The sequence below is a fragment of the Labrus bergylta genome, chromosome 10, assembly GCF_963930695.1.
Source record: "Labrus bergylta chromosome 10, fLabBer1.1, whole genome shotgun sequence".
Taxonomy (NCBI): Eukaryota; Metazoa; Chordata; class Actinopteri; order Labriformes; family Labridae; genus Labrus; species Labrus bergylta.
The window spans coordinates 852,244-872,829 of record NC_089204.1 but is presented as its reverse complement, the minus strand read 5'-3'; the positions used below and the strand labels follow the sequence as shown (position 1 = coordinate 872,829).

The 20,586-nt window shown below is 40.1% G+C and overlaps 3 protein-coding genes across 4 annotated transcripts; 2 read left to right on the top strand and 1 right to left on the bottom strand.

Annotated features, from left to right (window-relative positions):
* The first annotated feature begins 118 nt into the window (after positions 1–118).
* Positions 119–5,945, top strand: csgalnact2 (chondroitin sulfate N-acetylgalactosaminyltransferase 2). The gene is made up of 8 exons (XM_020654460.3): positions 119–261; positions 1,188–2,027; positions 2,110–2,326; positions 2,477–2,578; positions 2,679–2,857; positions 2,965–3,059; positions 4,155–4,236; positions 4,328–5,945. Exons 2-8 carry the CDS (start codon positions 1,376–1,378, stop codon positions 4,618–4,620), a joined length of 1,620 nt encoding a protein of 539 aa, XP_020510116.1. The 5' UTR covers positions 119–261; positions 1,188–1,375; the 3' UTR covers positions 4,621–5,945.
* sec23ip (SEC23 interacting protein) lies at positions 5,943–13,598 on the bottom strand. 2 transcript variants are annotated; one of them, XM_020654457.3, is made up of 18 exons: positions 13,182–13,598; positions 12,274–12,779; positions 11,960–12,167; positions 11,680–11,873; positions 11,401–11,490; positions 11,206–11,326; positions 10,936–11,025; positions 10,709–10,850; positions 9,689–9,897; positions 9,507–9,598; positions 9,206–9,364; positions 8,604–8,699; positions 8,359–8,529; positions 8,085–8,240; positions 7,788–7,890; positions 6,783–6,965; positions 6,539–6,701; positions 5,943–6,197 (listed from the first exon to the last, which is right to left on the bottom strand). In XM_020654457.3, exons 1-18 carry the CDS (start codon positions 13,309–13,311, stop codon positions 6,113–6,115), a joined length of 2,898 nt encoding a protein of 965 aa, XP_020510113.1. In that variant the 5' UTR covers positions 13,312–13,598; the 3' UTR covers positions 5,943–6,112. The 2 variants fall into 2 exon arrangements, with proteins under 2 accessions (XP_020510113.1, XP_020510114.1); XM_020654458.3 differs by having other exon boundaries at positions 11,960–12,152.
* Positions 13,599–13,766: 168 nt separating this feature from the next.
* Positions 13,767–20,586, top strand: mcmbp (minichromosome maintenance complex binding protein). Its single transcript, XM_065959288.1, has 16 exons — positions 13,767–13,968; positions 15,011–15,102; positions 15,197–15,337; positions 15,439–15,480; positions 15,563–15,653; positions 15,758–15,880; positions 16,103–16,248; positions 16,412–16,509; positions 17,002–17,174; positions 17,620–17,743; positions 18,276–18,393; positions 18,483–18,648; positions 18,735–18,868; positions 19,794–19,961; positions 20,119–20,207; positions 20,380–20,586. The coding sequence occupies exons 1-16, from the start codon at positions 13,908–13,910 to the stop codon at positions 20,504–20,506; spliced, it is 1,893 nt and encodes a 630-aa protein (XP_065815360.1). The 5' UTR covers positions 13,767–13,907; the 3' UTR covers positions 20,507–20,586.

The window sequence follows — 20,586 nt, the reverse complement described above, 5'->3', positions numbered from 1 at the left end:
GATGTCCGTTGAAGTTATCTGGGAAATAAATACAAAGACGTTAAGCTGAACAAGAACCCTGAGCATTATATTAAAGGGCACTGCAGAACCGAAAGGGTTTATGACGTAAGTCTACATCCCATTGGTCAATTTTTCACCGGAAGTAGACTACGACCCACTCGTTTCTTTTTGCTCCGTGGCATTTTGTGGCACAGTGTGCTTGCGGAGGTTTCGTTCTTGGTCGTCGGCTCTAAACACAGACCTGAACAAAGACGACATAAGGTAAGTAGTTGGTCTTTCACTATCATAACTGCCAAGCTGACACTATCCGACCAGAATAACCTCGAAGAGCGGTGTAGCTCGGATCAATACACAACTAGCCAATGAACTCCGTCAGCTTCCGGTTTAGATTTTCCAAAGTATGCATTTCCGAGATTTACATTAGCACAATTTCTCGAAGGAAAGTTCTTTAAAATTAGACAGACGTAACACAAATTGATGCCCGTTTTAGTAAATATTCAGTTTTATAGTTAAACTACCAAACATGTCAGCCCATTCTTTGTTTAAAAATAGCTTTTTTTAATCTAATCCACACCTGTGACCAGGTAAAGAGAAATCCGTATAGAAAAAACAATGCATTAGCCTACTCTGTGTGCTGAAGGCTGTAACCATAGTTTAGACTCTTAAGACATTATTTTGTGTGGTATGTATGTGGTTGATAAGTTGAGGTGTCAACGATACTCAAGGCAAGATGCTGAGGTTCAATTAAGGATTTAATATAGTGGTCTGGTATTGGATTCCTTTAGCCTGAATCTCGCATTATCTGACCATGCTAATTCTGTGGTTGTACTGTGGCAAAATTTCAGCTACACGTATCCTTTTATTCCACGATTGTCCTCGAGAATTTCGTGCTTTTATTCTGGAAACTATGTTCGTTAACCGGATGTCAATCCTTAGATCAAGTTCGGAGCTAAACCACTATTTCTCTCCGTGCTGTTTAGCTTAGAGCTAGCTGCAAGCGCTTAAGCTGCAATCAATTCTCTATTTCTCAATTGTGACAAATGCTTAATGTGCTGTGTTTTGACTGAGTGAAATTATTATCAGTTGTTATTATCTTACTATTTAAATCTTAATAAGTACAATTAATTTATAAACTAACAAACTACCCTCTCTGTAGTAGATCCTTGACTTATTGTGGATTTCTGTAGTTTCTCATAGGTGATCATCATATGATCAACACAAGACAGATACATATAATCATTTTCCAAGCCAAGACACAGGAACAGCATTTGGCACATGACAGAACTGCATTCCAAACCTCAAAGATGATGTGCACACTGTAAAAAGGGGGACATAGGATGCAGACTTGCCAGCTATAGCTTTTAATGCTAGAGTGATGCCCAGGCGGGGGTTGCCACTCCAGGGCCGGATCCGCTGGCTTTTCCTCGGCCTCTTCCTGCTGCTGGTGCTGATGCTCTTTGCATACCTCCTCGAGTGCACACCTCCTGCAGATGTCAGCCTGGTCTTGCCTGGTTTAGCAGGGGAGACCTACAGCAGAGAGTATTACCAGGCCCTACTGCAGGAACAGGAGGAGCATCACCTAAACCGTGCTGCCAGTCTCAAGCGCCAGATTGCCCAGCTCAAACAAGAACTGCAGGAAATGAGTGAGAAACTAAAGCTTCTGCAGGAAAAGAAAGAGCTCCCTGGGGTCCAGGGTTTGGCTGAGACGAAAGACCAAGAGCCAGGAGATCTGCTGGAGTACCTACACTCACAGATAGACAAGGCTGAGGTCAACACAGCGGCACGCCTTCCTAGTGAGTATGCTTTAGTGCCTTTTGAGAGTTTCACCTTGTCCAAGGTGTACCAGCTGGAAATGGGGCTTACACGACACCCAGAGGAGAAACCCGTCCGTAAGGATCGCAGGGATGAGCTGGTGGAGGTCATCGAGGCAGCACTGGACATCATCAACAACCCTGATGAGGAGGATGGTGTTGAGGAAGACATGCCAATGCAGAGACAAATCTACACAGAGGGTCACTTTACTGAAGGTAACATCTGCATTATTAATGAATGGTGACTGTTAGTATGTTTTCTTGGTGTAGTATTCACTTTTATTATTATTCTTTTCAGGACTGTATAGGACAGAGCGAGACAAAGGGACGCTTTATGAGCTCTTCTTTGCCAAAGAGGATTCCACCAGCTTTCGCCACGTCACGCTATTCAGGCCATTTGGTCCCTTAATGAAAGTCAGGAGTACATCTTTAGAAACATCAGAATTAATCATTAACATCATTGTGCCTCTGGCAGGCAGAGTTGAAACTTTTTCACAGTTCTTGCAAAACTTCAGGTGAGAATTTACACAAACTGTTTCTGTCTATTAAACATAGCATGGTCAGTTCAGAAATAGATATTGACCTGGTCTTCCTCATCTTTTGTTTTATGAGACATTATCTTTGTTGTCTTTAATTAATGTAAAAATGAAAACATATGTTTCTAGGGAGGTGTGCATACAGCAGGACAGACAAGTACATCTCACAGTGGTTTATTTTGGACAGGAAGGTCTACAGGAGGTGAAGTCATCCTTGGAAAAAATTACTAGGTTTGTTATTTCACTGAGAAATGACTTTGAATGTGTTTGTTTTATTCCTAAAGGCAATTCGTCAAATGATTTTTAAACTACAGCATCTATTGTTTTTCAGGGAAGAGAGCTTCTCTAATTACACTGTGATCCCAGTAGAGGAAGAGTTTTCACGAGGTCGGGGTCTGGATATTGGAGCTCATGCCTGGAAGAAAGGCGACGTCTTGATGTTTTTTTGTGACGTTGACATCCATTTCACCCTGGAGTTCCTCAATACATGTCGTCTCCAAACTGCTCCAAGTACAGTTTTACATGATGTTGACCAGATTAACCATATTTATGCTCTCTTAAGTTTTTGTATGTATTTATGTTGGGTGTTACTAAGTCAAAATTGACTATTTTTTTAGATAAAAAAGTCTTCTATCCAGTGGTGTTCAGTCTATACAATCCTGCCATAGTCTATGGAAGTTTGGAGCTGGCTCCACCCACTGAACTCCAACTGGTAAGGCCTGAAAGTTCACTAACTATTACAGAGACAGTTATACAAACCCCATTCCCTAAAAAGTTGGGGCACTGTGTAAAATGAAAATGAAAATAGAATCTGATGATCTTCCAAACATTGGAAGCCTCATTATTAATTATAAATAGCACAGAGACAACATATCAAATATTGAAACTGAGAAACTGTTTTAGGAAAACAATGTGCCTATTTTGAAAATGTTGCCAGCAACACCTTTGAGAAAAGTTGGGACACTGGCAACTAAAGACTGAAAAAGGTGGAACATCTTTCAGTTTATTAGGTTGACAGGTTAGTGACATGATTAGGTATAAAAAGAGCAAGATGGCATGGGGGGTGCATTCATGCACATGGCATAGGTAACTTTAAAATGTGTGAAGGCTCTATGAATGCTGTCACCCATTGGAAATGTTTGGAGAATTAAAAACCATGAACTATTGACCAGCTGTGGCTCAGTTGGTGCAGTCGTTGCCTGTCAACCGGAAGGTCAAGGGTTCAATCCCCAGCTGAGCAACATGTCCGATGTGTCCTTGGACAAGACACTTAACCCTGAATTGCTCCCCCTGCTTCAGTGGCGGTGTATGAATGGCATTTATTACTTCTGATGGATGATACTACATAGCGATCATCACTACCATCAGTCTGTGAATGGGTGGGTGTGACATGTGGTGTAAAAGCGCTTTGAGTAGTTGGAAGACTAGCAAAGTGCTATATAAGCTCAAGTCCATTTACCATAGCTGTAATCCTACATCAAGCATGAATGGTGAAACATTTCAAATGTTTAAGGAACTGGTCTTTGAAAATAGGCACATCATTTTCCTGAAACAATGATATGTATCAGTCTTTGAAACCCCAGAATAAATCTGATATAGCACCATGTTTGGATAATCATCCCATTCTGTTTTTTTATTTTCATTTTACACAATGTCTCTGAAAAATCTTTCCTTAATATACTGTATGTGCAGTGGAAGTTTAACTTGACGCATTGTATTTCCTAATATTAGCATGAACTTTTGGCTCGACTAAATATGTGGTTTTCCCTTGTTTTTGTAATTTAACATGAGAATTTTCTTCCAATAGATTCACAAAAAAGATGCTGGATTTTGGAGAGACTTTGGCTTTGGAATGACGTGTCAGTATCGCTCAGATTTCCTTAACATTGGTAAGAACCTATCATTTAATTCATTTTTATTCTAAGTACAATCTAATGGTCACATTAACATACAATTTACAAATTGATTGTATGACTCCAGGTGGGTTTGATCTTGAAGTCAAAGGCTGGGGTGTCGAAGATGTCCACTTGTACAGGAAGTATCTTCGGAGTGACCTCATAGTCATTAGGACACCAGTGTCCGGTCTTTTCCACCTGTGGCACGAGAAGCAGTGTGCAGATGAGCTAACGCCAGAGCAGTACCGCATGTGCATACAGTCCAAGGCTATGAACGAGGCCTCTCACTCTCACCTGGGCATGTTGGTTTTCCGTGAAGAGATTGAATCTCACCTTCGCAAACAGGCCTATAAGACTCAAAGCAAAACAGAAGACTGAGCTTGACTCTACGTATTTCAACCTTAATACTGTGAGGAGCTGACATTATAACTGCACTACAGACATGTTTACATAGATCCTTCTGCATTTCACCGCACAGCTGCAGACAAATGAATGTAGTAAATATATGATCAATGTGAAGTTTCCACACATGGTACATCTGTTCTTGAAGCAGTCTCAATCATATGGTATACATTTTACCTGACAGCATGCTGTCATTGTCTCGGGACACATAACTTCTCATTCTGTCATATTACCTGCTTTAAATACAGCTCCTGAATGGGAACGGTTCTTCATCATTTTCACAGCTTGTACTGCATAACGTCCTTTTACTGCTGAGTGCAAACTCTGTCAGTTTTAGCAGACAGGATGATATCAAGCAATATAAAATACATCCAACCTGTCAACCTTTAGCATTTTAAAGAGGAAAAGTGCTTCAAATAAGTCCAGGTATTTTCCTCTAAAGTTAATGTCAACATTAAAAATGAGTTGTGGTTTCTTAAATTGAAAAAAAACAAAAACAAGTTGACTGCACAAGAAGCAGCTAGTTTCTATGGATTCCGAGCTTTCTGCAAGTTAAAAATAATGTTTTGGTTGTGGTTTGATAAGGGAGTGCTACTGCTTTGTACAAATTGTTCCAGAGTAATGATGTTAAAAAAGGGACCTTTTACTTGTTTTATGTGACAATTACTTTCTCTCGCAGCTTCCAAGTTAACAGAAAAGCAGGTTGACAAACTAGTTCTAGCATTTGCAGAGATATGCTTGTAGCATGCAGTGCTATATCAGGTCTATGTGGACCATTATTATTGTTTAACAAACTTTGTCAGAGATGTAATGTTACAGCCACACATGTAAATACTTTTCAGAAGTGTCTTTGTTTTATACACAAGAATGAAACGTTTGATGTATGTGCCTACATGCTTACAGTGATACAGAATCTTCAAACTTTGCTAAGTGGTGTTGATCTAATAATTTGTATTCCAGCTCATAAGAGAGGATATGTCTGAACAGTTCAGTCATTGAGGTTTTTTTCACAATTTAAGTGTTATTCTCATCCAATAGTGTAATAAATTTGATAACGTTTCAATAAACATATAGCAGCGTTTAGTCATCTCACTCTCAAGGAGAAAGGGTGTCTTTCACATGCACAATTTAAACAGAAGTTCTGCCAGTAAAATTATTTATTTAGAATTTTTGCCTATGAAATCTAAACTTACAGAGGTCTGAAAGAATGTCATGTTGCTGTTAGCATTTGGTTTCATAATGCCTATTTTACATAACCCTGACCAGTTTCATAATTTATACAATAAAAAAACAAAATATTACATTTTCAAGTGTCTTTTATTTAACTTTATAATCTCATTTGTATGCTTCTTAATTTAAGACAAATGGCACTATACATTTTATTAGTCAATCTGATACAGTAAACTACATGAATAGAAAATAAGAGGGGAGAAAATCAGAATGGGGAAACAACTCATCAAGGAAAAGCTTAGGAGTGTCCTATCTGTTCTGGCTGGATCCCCATATCCTTGTAGATCTCTTTGAGAAGAAGCAGAGTTGTGTCTTCAGATTGCCTGAAATGAACAGAAGTGTTAATATATAAGCTTTTCATTCATTGGCAACAGGCTTCATGTAAAATGTCTGACAAGAATGTAAAAGAAACAAGATTTATGGTTGAGTTTTATTCAGCTTCTTTTCAGTTTACTATAATTAAGCCCAATAAATACCTAAACATAATTCTCTGGAAGCAACTTGACTAAAAATTATTTGCATTGCTTGGTAATGAAATGCTATGCTGTCTGTCACTTAATAATGAATCATCTAATGATAGCAATTGCAAAGTGGTGGATGGATTGAATTTTCAAACCTCTTTTAACAGTAGTAAAAAGCCTAAGTGAAATCAAGTCCTCAGTACCAGTAGCAAAGATGACTCTGGAGGGCAAACAGGTACTCGTTGAAACTCTCGATGGGCTTCTCCTGCAGGACGTAGTCGATACGATTTCCTCCATTGAGCAATCCGATCTTCACCTCAGGCTCCTCTTCCTTTAGTGGCTCAAGGCTGTCTGGGATCTTGTGGTCTGAGAAAATACAGAATACAGTTAGAAGTCTCTCACTGACCTTATACATTGTTAGAGCTGTCAACATTCAGTGAAACCTACCCTCCCGAGCTTGCTTCTCCTGCTCTTCGATCTGATTGGCTACAATAGCCAGCTCAGCCTGAAGCTGGGCAGATGATGTGTGAGCACGAGCAAACTCGTTGAGCGTCTGCCAGGCAGTCCTCAGGGAGCTGATGAAACCGTGCTTTAGGTCAGAGCCCATCCTGGAGAGACTATCCTTCAGTTCTGTTACACAAAAAAAAACATCCATTATAAAATCAATCCCCATGAAAAGCGTTTCAAGGGATTTTAATAAGAACCAAAAGAGGTTTATGGAATTTGAACATTTACCTATACACAGATAATTGTCTTGATTTACAAATGGTTATTAGTGCATTTGAAGACTTCCCTTCACTCATACTAGACACACACACACACACACACACACACACACACACACACACACACACACACACACACACACACACACACACACACACACACACACACACACACACACACACACACACACACACACACACACACACACACACACACACACACACACACACACACACACACACACACACACACACACACACACACACACACACACACACACACACACACACACACACACACACACACACACGATTTTGAACACCAGTGACTCTGCCTTTAGTAACAACTTGGGGTTTTTGTTATGTGAATAGCAGAAGCCTGACATAAAACCATCAGTGGAACATCCCTATCAATAAATCTTTATTATCAACTCTTCTTTGGTATCATTTCCAATCTGGAGAACAATTAAACAGATTACTACTAAACCAATAGCTTATACTGCAAATGACAAAACAACCTTTCCTAACTGCCACTGTGACCATCAATGACCATTCAACTGAAAGTAGAAATACTATTTATATGTATTATAGACAACTACTTTCAAACAATATTTAAAAATGTCTATGGTTAAACTTTCAGTGCACATACGTTAGGGCAGAAAAATGAACAATGGCTGATGTTTGGGGAAACACAAATTAGGGATCAAATAATAAGCGTATGCTGTACCCAGATGAAGCCTCTTTCTTCCTTTGTGATGTGGGATCAAGACAGGCTTCAAGTCCAAGTCTGGTATTATCATGGGCTCAATCCTATATGCCACTGGATCCAACTGAAAGAAAATGGATTCAGTTATTGACAACCATTTGTCATTGAGAGAGTAACTCAGTTTCATTGATAATACTTGCAGCTTAAAGTTTTGATTTCTTTGAAGATTCATTCATATAAAGGCAATAACTAGATTTGACAATATTAAATATTGACCATGCTAATATTTATAATATACAAATTAGAAGGGCTGCATACTGGATGGTAGATATTGAAGAACCCCTTGCATGTGGGAAGCTGGTAAGTTTCTTCAATCTTTTCCAGACCTCTGACTGTTAGGAACATGCCAATTGGAGAACCCAAGGCAAAGAAATTGACTGGCTCGAAGTCCAGGGCCTGGTAAACCACTGACAGCTACAGAATCAAACATTAAGAAAAGTTATATTCATGTTATATCATCATTACATTTTATTATTACATTGAAAGTAACCTTCAAAGTTAGCTTTAAATGTGTCTTATCAGTACCATTTACCTGTCCTGTTCCAACTTCAAAGTAGTTGTAGTCGACATGGATGGAGGAGAAGCTGTTTCCAACTGGAAGAGTTTTCCCAGAGGCATCAGGAAGAGTTTCAGCTGCTGATGGAGGCGCCACAACTTGACTGACCTCTTTCACCTCTGCTTTCTTTTTTGCCTGACACATAGCCTTTGCATGTGAAAAAAAAGACAGTCACCACCAACAAGCTGCAAGCAACACTGGTGCTAAAGAGACAAATATACCTGCTTGTTCAGTCGTTCTTTGATGAACTTGGCAATCTTTTTCCTTGGACCAAGTGGGATTTCCATCTCTTTCAAGTCCTCAACCGTGCACATAAGCTGAAAGAATGCAACACCAGGGTAAGGGGAAACAGTCACTTTATATATATATATATATATATATATATATTATTATTTTTTTTTTTAAATAACATTCTAATCCCAGGATTTACTATGAAGCCCACTCATTGAAAGAGAGATGTGTTCCTCCATATGCCTACATTAAACCATGCTTTTATATGGTTAGGACTTTCAAGCCTGATAAAAGGATTTTCTATGGCAATGATTCTCAGTTTTTGAATTGTTCACATATTAAAAGGTGCTTAACTGAGCCAAGCCTTGCAACAATCATATCCCATCCATACAGGGTAAAAGTATAAAGCTTTTTAGTTTTAGGCAGTTACACTGGTACATGACTTGTACTCGTTATTGATCTGACAATTTGCAAATTCAGGGAATTGTATATGGTATAACAGGAAAGAAAATATGTCCACTAAAACATGGCCTGGAGCCTAAAACACTGGATAACACTTCTGACTTAATAACAAGCAGGCTTTTATTCTCACAAAAGACTCTTTGTCAATCCTCTCGTCATCAAATGTACTCTTGTACTCAGACAAGCCCAGATGTTCCAGCATAGCAGAAAGATCTTCAAACTCCTTCCCCTCTTCTTCCTCAGCTTGATGAGCAACAGCATTATTTTCCTGTGTAACGGGGGCTGCCACCTGATGTGAGAGGCAGAATAAACTATTATGTGCAGCATTGTTTTTGCAATTATCTATTACACAAAGAAGTGCTCATGATGAATTAAAATACTTTGTGTTTAAAAGAATAATAGATTTATGTTTCTGTTGAATTATGTATGACCTTTTTGGTGTCTCCATTAGCGGTTGCTATCATAGGCATGGCCACAGAGCTATTCTTCTGATTTGACAACAGGTCAAATAGAATCAAGGAACCTGCAGGTACAAGGAAGAAAAATCCAATCTAGTTTAAAAACAAGACAAATGGAAGCTGTGTGTATAAATGGGTTAGTAACCAGTTATTACCTAAGCTATGTCCCGCCACCGACATGCATCCTTTGTAGTCTGGGTTCCTCTTCATGAACAAGGCATATAGTCTGTTAATCTCTTGAGCAACTGTGTCCATGATGGTCTGACAGTAAGTGGGACTGTTGTAGAAAAGCACATCTAACAAAGTCTCATTTGTAAAGTGTCGTAAACGTCCAGTACTGGGCAAGGTAATCTTTTTTATCCTCCTACAAAGAGAACAAAGAAAATTATACATCTGGTGATAAAAAAATTTATATTCTGTATTGGTTATCTAGATGTATGTATTGGTTATCTAGATGTCTGTATTGGTTATCTAGATTTGGTTATCTAGATATAAAAAGTAAACAGCAACTCAGGGAGACAGCCTGGGATTGCTGTTCAGAGTGGTAGGAGAACTGGTTCCAACTTAGATATACAATACAGTGTTTAGTTTAGGAGATAAAACAAAGCAACAGATCATAGATAGCTAAACATGTTTTTATCTTCACATAGAAAGTATGTAACACATTTAACGATTCTATACAGGGCAAAGAAAATGTGGAGAAGCAGTTTTGTTCCCTTTTCACTATTTGTTATTATTTCCCACTATGATTATTCTTCATAACTAATATCTGAAAATACTTTCCAACAAATGCACTCACCCTTTGTTTTTTTTACTACAATGATTTCAAACGTCTTTGCAGTTCACAGGTTTATTGAGCCATTTTTAAACTGAAACTTTATTTATAAATCTGAACCTGTTCTAAGTGTGTGATGGCCTCAGACAGGTATTGAGTTTAACAATCTGAGCAGGAAAACTAAATGTTGGTAGTGGTCTTTTTATGACAATTGTCAGAATTATACAAATATACATTTGGTCCGTCCTTCCAGCAGTTACCTTCTGTACAATGAATCAATACCTGTCCAAAAGATTTCAGAATATCAGATGATAAAAGAGACCGAAGAGGGTATGTGTGTGTAGATGAAGGCTTCAGATTACGTGTGAATTCATTACACAGTCAGTGTAAACCTGCTTACCTGTCCACTCCAGTAGCATCCCCATGTAGAGCTGTGTGCCACTGGACAGGGAGGAACTCCACCCTGCTGATTGTGTGGTTATCCAAGGGGTTCTTAAAGTGACTGTTCAGCAGCTTCAGTGATACACTTCGGAAGTCATCCACTGAAAGCACAAGGATTTTTAGAGTTTATTTGAAACACGACAGGTATACTCAAACTGGCAAATGGCATGATTAAATGGTACTTACCACACTCGACCATGCTCCTAAACCTCAGGTCACACACAGGACCAATACCGTGAACCATAAACACAATATGATCCACCTTGGGAAGCTCACCTGGAAAACGGTCCACAGGATTTCACATAGGTCACTAATCTAGTCTTCATCCATATATATGTTTTCAATATTAATTAAGTTTAGCACATTTACAACATTTATGACGAAGTTCAAGCTGAGATTGTTTGATAAACTTTTTTTTCACTTGGATTAAATGAATTGAAATTGGGATATATCTACCATCAGGCACTTCATCATGGTCATCATCAATCCCCCTCTTCACCACTCTGGGCCTGGTCTGTCCGTCCTGAGTTGTGCCCCACTCATCTGGCATGGAGGAGGGCTGAAACTGCACAATGACCTACAGAGACAATCAGAAGTCAGTAAATCAGACTAGTGAAGATCGCAACTGAATGCTCAACACCAAGAGTTTACCTTTGGATTGTGCATAACAATGGTCTCTCCAGATGGAAACTCTAGCCTACGGTGCCACTGGTTGGTAGACACAGCTTTCTTATATTCTGCCTGAGTTATAGAAAAAAGAAAACACAGTGATGTGCAATACAATAATTCCACGTCCATTGTGCCAGCTGATGCAGAACTGGAAGACAACTAGCATGTGTTTGACTCGAAGGGCGCACTACAATTGCCCTAATAAACTTTGTTACAAAAAAGGATGTTTTTTATTGACACAATACCCGTTTGTGGTCATACCTCAAGCTTTTCACTAAACTCCTCAGAGTAAGGAATAAAGCGACTGTCTGTATCCCCTTTGTAGAACCAAGAGCAGCGCCGAACTTCTGTAGGCTCCTCCTCCCAGTACACTGCAGTTCGTACTCTGTCATACAGCTGCACATCATAACGCCCACCGTCTGTACGCACAATCACATTTTCCGGGTCTGGTTGAACTATAAGGACAAAGAGCCTACATTAGAACCAGTCACAGTGAAAGTGCAATGTGAGTGCTTCGATTATCTGGGTGTTTGCATATCACCTGAGTTATATGTCTCCTCTAGCTGAAGGGAGTCGATAAAACTGAAAGGAAGCCAGACACTCTTTGATTCCACTTGCTTGCAGTAGAACCAGTGAGGCTGAACAGGCTCATAGACACTGTAGTTGTATGGCATCATGGGACCAGTAGGAACTAGTGCTCCGGCAGCAGAGGCTGGAGCTTGAAGTGTTTCAATCTGTGTTGGAGGAGACTGACGAGAGATGAAAAACTCTGATCCTTACTTTTTCATTAACTGGTGCAGTTAACATTCATTAATAACACATATCCAACCAAGTCACTGATAAGCTTATATTTACCTTGGTGAACGTGTTTCCTGATGGTGGGAAGGTCTGTGGCGGAGAGCTGAGAGAGTATGGATTCTGCTGAGGTGTGTGTGTTTGTTGCAGGATCTCTGGCGCTGGGATATAAGGACTGGCTCTGCTGGAAGTGGAGGTGTGTCTGTAAGGATTAAGAGCCTGACGCTGCATCTGGGGAGGTGGTGAGGTCACTGTGGTAGGTGGAGAAGTGTGACGCCCTATAGGGCTCTGGTAAACATGGTTGCCAAACGCGGAAGCAGCAGGATTCATATGTGAGCCCGGAGTTGGTAATGAAGCCGTGCTGAGACTGCTTGGGACAGAAACCGGGCATGTTGTTGTGGGCACTGCTGACAGGGCAGGAGGCGGGCATGGTGACTGACCGATGGATGCGAATGGATCAGCACTGGTTACAGAGTTGGCAAAGTAGTTGATTGTAGAGGGGGCTGATACATTTTCAGAGTTCTGACCAAGAAAGCTGTCTTCTTCTCCAACATCAGTTGAATCATCTAGTGAATAACGACAGCAACATTTAGGCTTAGAATCGTGGTAAGAGTTTTAAAAAAGAAAAATAACCAAAATGTTAATAATAAATGTCTTATTAGCATTTTGGTTAGTATTGTATATGTCAGATAAATAAGGTATATGGTGTAACAGTTATAAACACCTGGGTTGCTGTGAAGGTGGAAATACAGTTCCGTTTTAAACACTACCAAGATCACAATAAAATGTTGAGTTGTGCCACATCGCACAGGATACCTAAACATTGAACAGTCTGATAGGCAGATTGTCACTCAGGCTGTCGCTCTCTGTTTCAGTTTCTTCTAAGATGCAGGTCCCTGTTCTCCTGATCACTAGCTTAGCCGTACAGCGCTAAAGTTGAGAAATATCCTGTGTCAGTGTCAACTCACCTCCGGCAAACACCACCGGACCTGTGGCCTGACCCACTGGCAGAAAAGGCAGGTTGAAGTTAAACTCCGGAGCATCGCTGAACAGTAAATTTGCACTGGCGTTGGGGGCATTATTTTTTCTTTCTGCCATTTTCCTTAGAATTACACGTAGCAACTACCAGAAGAGGGACACACATTCAGTTCCCCAATCAGCAGTTTCCTGCCTCCATATTTCAATGATCTATATATCATCGGCAGTCGCCTCCCATTACTACAACATGGTAACACATGATATATAGATCTACTTAAACCACGCAGCTTATTTGACCACATTTCATTGGATGCAGAAAAACAAGCACTTCCCCTTACTGTTGCCCCCTACCGGCTGGAAAACGATGTACTTGGCATGTACACTTTCAAGTGTGCAAAGCACAACGTGTTTAATAAAGAGTTTAAATATAGGTCCAACACACGCATTTTATATTCATTTTATACTAACCACACAATCGACATCAAAGTAGAGCTAAAACTCCCGATACAGCCTGGAAGTGGAGTAGTGCGGTAAATAAACAAACTTCTACGAGCACCGGTGCGTCCTTTTATACAAATCAAGCGAACTACACTTTTTCACTGATGACGTGAGTTTCCCGCCCTGACTCACCAGAGCCTGCGTGGGGAAGTTAACAGTGTTTTCACAGCGATTTGCTTTGGCTAATTTTTCATTTGACCGACTTTTGCTACTGGCTAATGATGCCTTCCACACAGGACTGGATCAACAACCCTCTCACAGTGATTCAAGGGATGTTTGGTATGTGGCAGAAGAACACTTTTCAAACTTCACTTTGAAAGCCATTGTGAACCTGGTTAGCTCTATAGCCACGTATTATGCTAACTATCACGACCACACAGCTTTCTTATCCCTTAGAAACACATTTATTTGAAGTTTATGCGTGTCGTTGGTCGCTAACTACTTTTCTACAACCGGAACTCAAACCGTTTTCTCAGCTCGAAAACGGGCGAGTCTGTTTAAAAACCTGCATAATACAGGGTCTAACCATACACTTTAAACTCATAAATACTTAGCATTACTTTTCTGAATGCAGCTGTTTGGCTTAGATAGAGAAAGGCTACTAGTGTTTTTTATGAGCTTGGCATGAGCTTGGCAACTTCAGAGGTTATGGCATTATGCTACTTATCTTTGTTAAGATCTGCATTCAAGTGTTCCTCGGATGTTCTCGTTCTCCCGTCTTCAGTGTGTTCACGTGCTTTCAGTTGGGACGTTGTATCAACAGCAACTTAATTTGCATTACGTCAATTAATAAAAGTCATACACCCAATTCTTTCCCGATTTTCCGAATTGTTGTTTCCACTTGAGCAGGCGTTTATGTTCATTTTCCAACTCAGCTTCTTTTGTCCATCAGTGTAAAGGCATAAACACTCACAGTTACATGAAATCATGAGAGCAAAAAACTAATTTTTATTCCTTAAAGTAACCATATTTTATTTGAAGTAGGATGCACAAATATCTGTTATGGTTATGTCGGTCCGAAATGTGTAAATTACAATCATGCAGCTACTGTAGCTCATGTCCATAGACTGTATATATTGAAGTGATGTCGGTTGAAATCCTCACTCATAATAGTCTTTTTTATCCAATACTTACAGAATATGGCTATCAATTTCCTTGTCTTTTACTTTGAATGACACTGTGTATTTTCAGTCCTGGACAACAATCAGCCTTTCTGGAGACAGTTCACACAAAAACAAAACCTGACATGCTTTAAAAATTGCCATAAACAAAATATACATAGTTCTGAATAACATAAGGCTACTTTTCTTTTTGTATTTAGCTAACTCACAAAACATTCCAAACTCTGGATGGGAGGCAAAAGTGGTTGATTTCTTTAAGGACCATCTAAAAAAGGACAATGCTCATACTTGGGTAATGCTTCTCTTGTATCTTTTCAACATAATCATTTCAGCACAGCTGAAAGCACACAAACTAATAAATAACAACCACATATATTTTGGTGTAGGTCCCATCTTTGAATGATGTGCCTTTGCACTACCTGAAGCCCAACAGCCTGGTCAAGTTTCGTTGCTTCATCCAAGACATGTATGATCCAGAGTTCTACATGGGAGTGTATGAGACTGTTGATCCATCCACAAAGGCTAAGGTTTGTGTTTCCTGATACTCTGCAATTAGAAGTACTGCCCTTTCAACTATCTTGTGTTTGATAACATGTGAGATGCTTTCATGTTATCATGCTATACCCAGGTGTTGCAATGTGGGAAGTACAAAGATGTAACAGAATGTGGGGTAAGTCAGCCTCAGCCAAATCACTCAAGAGATCAAAAATCCCTCAATTCCAGTTGACATACTAATATGTGTTTATCAACAGGTGGATTTCAACTCAAGAAACACTGTGACTGCAGAGAGGCAAACTTTCTACTGTGTGCCAATTCCTGGAGAAAATCCCTGGGTGAAAGAAATATCCTAATCTAGTCCTCACAGTGCCATACTTAAAAGACAGAGAGGAAATACATATTCAAAGTTGACTTTCTACTGCTCCCTAGCTTTCCTTAATTCTTGCACAGCTATGCCAGCCTAAGCCAAGTGAGAGTTGTTCCTTCAACCTCGTATGCACCCACCAGACAGAAACGGAGCTATGAGGAAGAGGAAGACCTAAACGTGCTGAAACAGAGGGAGCCACCTACTGGTATGTGGGAGATTTGACTCATGAAGCCAGATACTAAATAGAATCTCTGTTTTTTAGGTGTTTCTTTTTTATTATTGTAAATGAAACTTTGTTGCTTGGTTCGTAGTGCTAAAACTTTGATTCCAGCAGAAGTAAGCTTGATTTTGATGGTATTTAACTCAAAAGCAACTTTCCAATGTGAGATGTTGACATAAATGCAGACTAGTTCTTCTCTCACTGCAGGTCCTCCAAGTAACACAGAACAGCACAGAAATGGAGACTCTAAGCGGCAGGAGACAGAAGCCCCTTCCAGCCACATGGCGTCTGCCTCTCATCTTGACCTAAACTTCCCCTTACCAGGAGAGAAAGGCCCATCCTGTCTAGTCAAGGTGTGTTATGTATCTTAACATTGACTTTTGGTACCTTTCATACCTTTATATTATTGCAATGAGATAACATTTGAAACAATAATAGGTAATAATAATAGGTAGTGCCACCGTTATCAGCAGACTTTGTGAATAACAGAAGCTAAAAGGTGCTTGGTGTTGGCAGGTTTACGAGGACTGGGATAGCTACAAACTGAATGACATAGTAGAAGTCTATGGAATCCTCTCTGTCAACCCAGCTCTCAGTGCATTTGACCACAACAAGTAAGAGATATTTACCCAGAATCCACCAGATACGTGTGCATTACGTGTCAGCTATGCTCCCACAAGCTGCATTCACAGAGCAGCATCGCCAGACAGCTGGAGTCCCTGCGGTCATTACAGAATCACAGATAATACAATGTATGTCGTACCTCATACACTCAACAACAAAAACACAAAATAGAGTGTTTTATTCAAAAAACAAAGCAGCTGTTTTAATGTATCTGTGCATGACTTCCTGTCCCGCTCTATGGTAAATTGATGGGCCATGCTCCGGCATCTGGCAATAGTGGAAGTCTTGTGTATCTGCTTCAAAGTACTGTGGACTTCCAGAGGTCAGGAGCAGCGCAGCTGAGCACAAACATTGACTGAATTAAAGATCTATCAGCTCCAGAGTGGAGACGGACTGAACACATATCTGGTGGAATATTAGGATGAATTTCTCTCTAATGGTGATGTGCATGTTTGTTACTCATTCTTGGCATGTCTGCACAGAGACGCCACCTCATCCCTCCTTGACCCTGCAGAATTCATGGAGATGGCAGAGGAACAGAGAGTGCACAGTCCACCGACCTCGCTCGTTCCTCGCCTTCACATGCTATACGCCAAGCAACTGTCAAACAACAACCCCCTGCTGCCCTCAGCCACCTTGGAGAACGACAGTTCCTGTATGAACCAAATATCGGAGTATAGATGCTTATTGATAATCCAGTTCAGTTACTATGAATATTTCATCCTCAGAAATATATTTAAGTGCATTAGTTCTGATTGATAACAATGTCCAAGAGACGCAAAACAATGTCAGGGTCAAATAATAAATAATGCTGCATCTTGAAACATATTTTAATGAGCCTAGCCACAATTCATACTAACTTCATCACTGGTTCTAAATAAGAGCTGCTGTCAGGTTTACTACATTTAGAAATGTGTTTGACTTAAATATTAATAGTTTTCAGCTCAGCAGACAGATCAATGTTAAAATGTGTCATCAATAGGAATGTCTGGGTGTTATTATAACAAGGCTGTTAAAGCTTTCTAAGCTTTAAAGGACAACATACCTGTAGTATCAACAGGAATATTTTTTTTTAACTCTTTTTCTTTTCTCCTCTTCAGTTCTATCTACAACCTTGAGCGAGATGGCCTCAGTCAAGGCGGAGCTGCACACATACTTAACTCATGTTCTTCTGGGAGATACTCTTGCTGCAGAGTACCTCATTTTGCATCTCATTTCTAGTGTGTATGTCAAGTTTATTTATTACTGTTAAAGTCAACACAAATTGATAAGTGATAAAATTCACTCCAAACCATTGTTTATTACAAGCAGCTGATACTTGCTATCAAAGACCCAATTTGACGAGAGAGATAAAAAATGAAAACATTTCTAACATTGCTCTCATCAAGGTAGACAATTTGTCAGCAAATGACACACATACCATTACTTAGTTTAAAATACAAATCTGCTGGACATCTAGCTGTTTTATCCAGAACCTACTTCTTGAACAGTATACAATCTGTAGTAGCATTCCTCCCTTGTTACATCATTATCATTTCTTACAGAAGTGCTTCTATAACATTGATTAATGAATACCTTGGTATGGAATTGGTTTGGTTCACAAGAGTTCTCCATTCATGTTCTCAAGCATCTAGTAAAGCAGGGCTGATACAGGTGTATGTGCATTAGCCACATGCAGTTTGCATGGACTGTAATCAGGACCTTGCATTACAGCAGGGCTTTTGTCTTATCACAGTGTGATTCATTTTTCTTGAAGATACACCAGAAGAGATGTACTCCCACTTGGAAAGTTCACCTTGAACCTGAGTGGCTGTCCAATAGTCGCCTCATACACTGAGCGTCTATACCAGATCATTCAGCAGCTCGTCCCTTCTGTGAGTAAATCTGTACCTTTAAAGTGCGATTTTAATTGATTTATGTCAATTGAAATGAAAGACACTGAATGTTTTTTTTATCGCTGCAGTCATACTATCTGGGCATGAGCCTCCAGAACATGAACCAGTTGCGATTGGTGCCCAAGAAGGATTATGTGGGCAACCGCCTCTTGAGTGGAGTCCTCCAGTTGTCCAAAAACACTGACCTGTTCCTGGATGAAACCCAGCTGGAGCAGGGACAGCTGGACACAGCAGGTGAGACTCCTCTAACACTGAGCCAACTTCAGTGAACTAACTGACCCAACATTTACACTCTGTGTGTTTTTGTTCTTGTTGTGTAGGTGTGCGTAACATCACAGCCCTGGGGAACGTGATCTCATGGCAGAAGGTTGAATATGACTTTAACTACCATCAGATGGAATTCCCCTGCAATATTAACGTGCTCATCACATCTGAGGGCCGCTCACTACTGCCGGTAAGGACAAAGAAGAATGAGGCATGCAGCTAGAAGTTGAAAACACCCCCCCCCCTTCTCACTGACATGGCCAGGCAGAGGTTTGGTTTCCTTTGCCCTCTCATGAGACAGCCATGTCTGATGCTGGGTGTGGTTTTCCAGCGTAGTCACGTCACCTCAACGGCAGTTGGTTGGTCAAAGCAGAACCTCTAGTGTGCAGCTTTATCTCGGCTCTCACTCAGATGCGAACAGCCCAAGGAATGTGCTGTGTGCTATTCCTGTGTGTTGGTCCACTGGGTTGCTATGGCTGCAACTGTGTGCCACAGGAACAATCCTGGAAAAGGCATCAGGCCCCGTCATTTATTAGCTCTACAGTGAAGGGAGGCATGCTGTAAACAACTCCAATGGTTGATCAGAAGCTGTAGCTGACAATGTGTTACAGTGAAACAACTGGCCAGTAGATCAGATAATTCATGGTCCCTATATAGCATATCAACCCCCATTAAAAGAACTAAATAAACATATGTCTATATGTATACATTGTTTTTTCAACCAAACCAAGTTTAAGGCCAAGATTATAGTCTAGGTTATAGAATACAGCTAGGGCAACAGAAGGTCTCTTCTGTATTGCCAGTTTATGCCTTCATAAACACCAAACATGTTTACTCTGCGTCAGCCCGAGCTCTTTCTTCAGGCTTACACAGTGGTAATGTTTGGGCTGACATGAAAAGCACTACATGAGTTCTTCTAGGACCTTTACATCTTGAATAGCCTTACCTTTATATACAATAATGCACATGCCGGTCCTATGTTTAAAAAAAAGCTTTTGTTTATTGTAAACGGATGAATAGAGAATTTGAACCATAATACGTCTCCATACATTTCTATTGACGACAATATTATTTGGTATAGTGACTATATTTATTTTATCTTTCCTACTCCACAGGCAGACTGCCACATCAATATACAGTCTCAGGTTAACCAGTCTCACATGGAGGAGTATATAAGCAGCATCAACATGCCGGTGCATGTTTCATCACAGCTCAACAAGTTCAGGATTTACTTGAGTTTGGTGCGGCTGCTTGATTACAGTATCTCTGATGATGTGACAAAGGTAAGGCATGCCTTCAGTATTATAATAACCACGTCATCAGTGTAGTAACTTGGAAGTATTGACTTGTTCCTTTCATGTACTCATTAGTCCTGTTTGTGTGTCTTAATGGGCAGTCTGTTCTAAAGTGTACTTTATGTGCTTGCCCTTTTTGGTGCAGTCAGTTGAGGATGACTTCGTCGACATGAGGAAGGATGATCCACAAAGCATATCTGCTGAAGACCTCCACAGGATGCTTATTGTTGCGAGGTGGGCAGGAATTAAAAGCCTTTGTCTTTTTTTTAATAGTGTTAAAAAACACAATCATTTATGACCAACTATGAAAATAACAGATGTGCAAAGCAACAATATGTTGTCACAGATTGATTTCATTTAAGCAAACATGTTTTTTTAAGAAGACTGACTGTTACTCTGTTGGCAGGTTGCTGTCTCTCAGCCTTGGACAAACCTCTCTGTCCATAGACAGCTGGATGAGAGTCAAACAAATGGAGATGCAGCGAAGAAGCACGATTGAGCAGCTCAAGTGTTTCAACGGCAACGAGCAGTGATCGAACACAGATAAATGATTTGCTTTTGTTTTTTCTGTTTGACAAAACAAAGATGTATAATAAATATGTTTAAATATGAA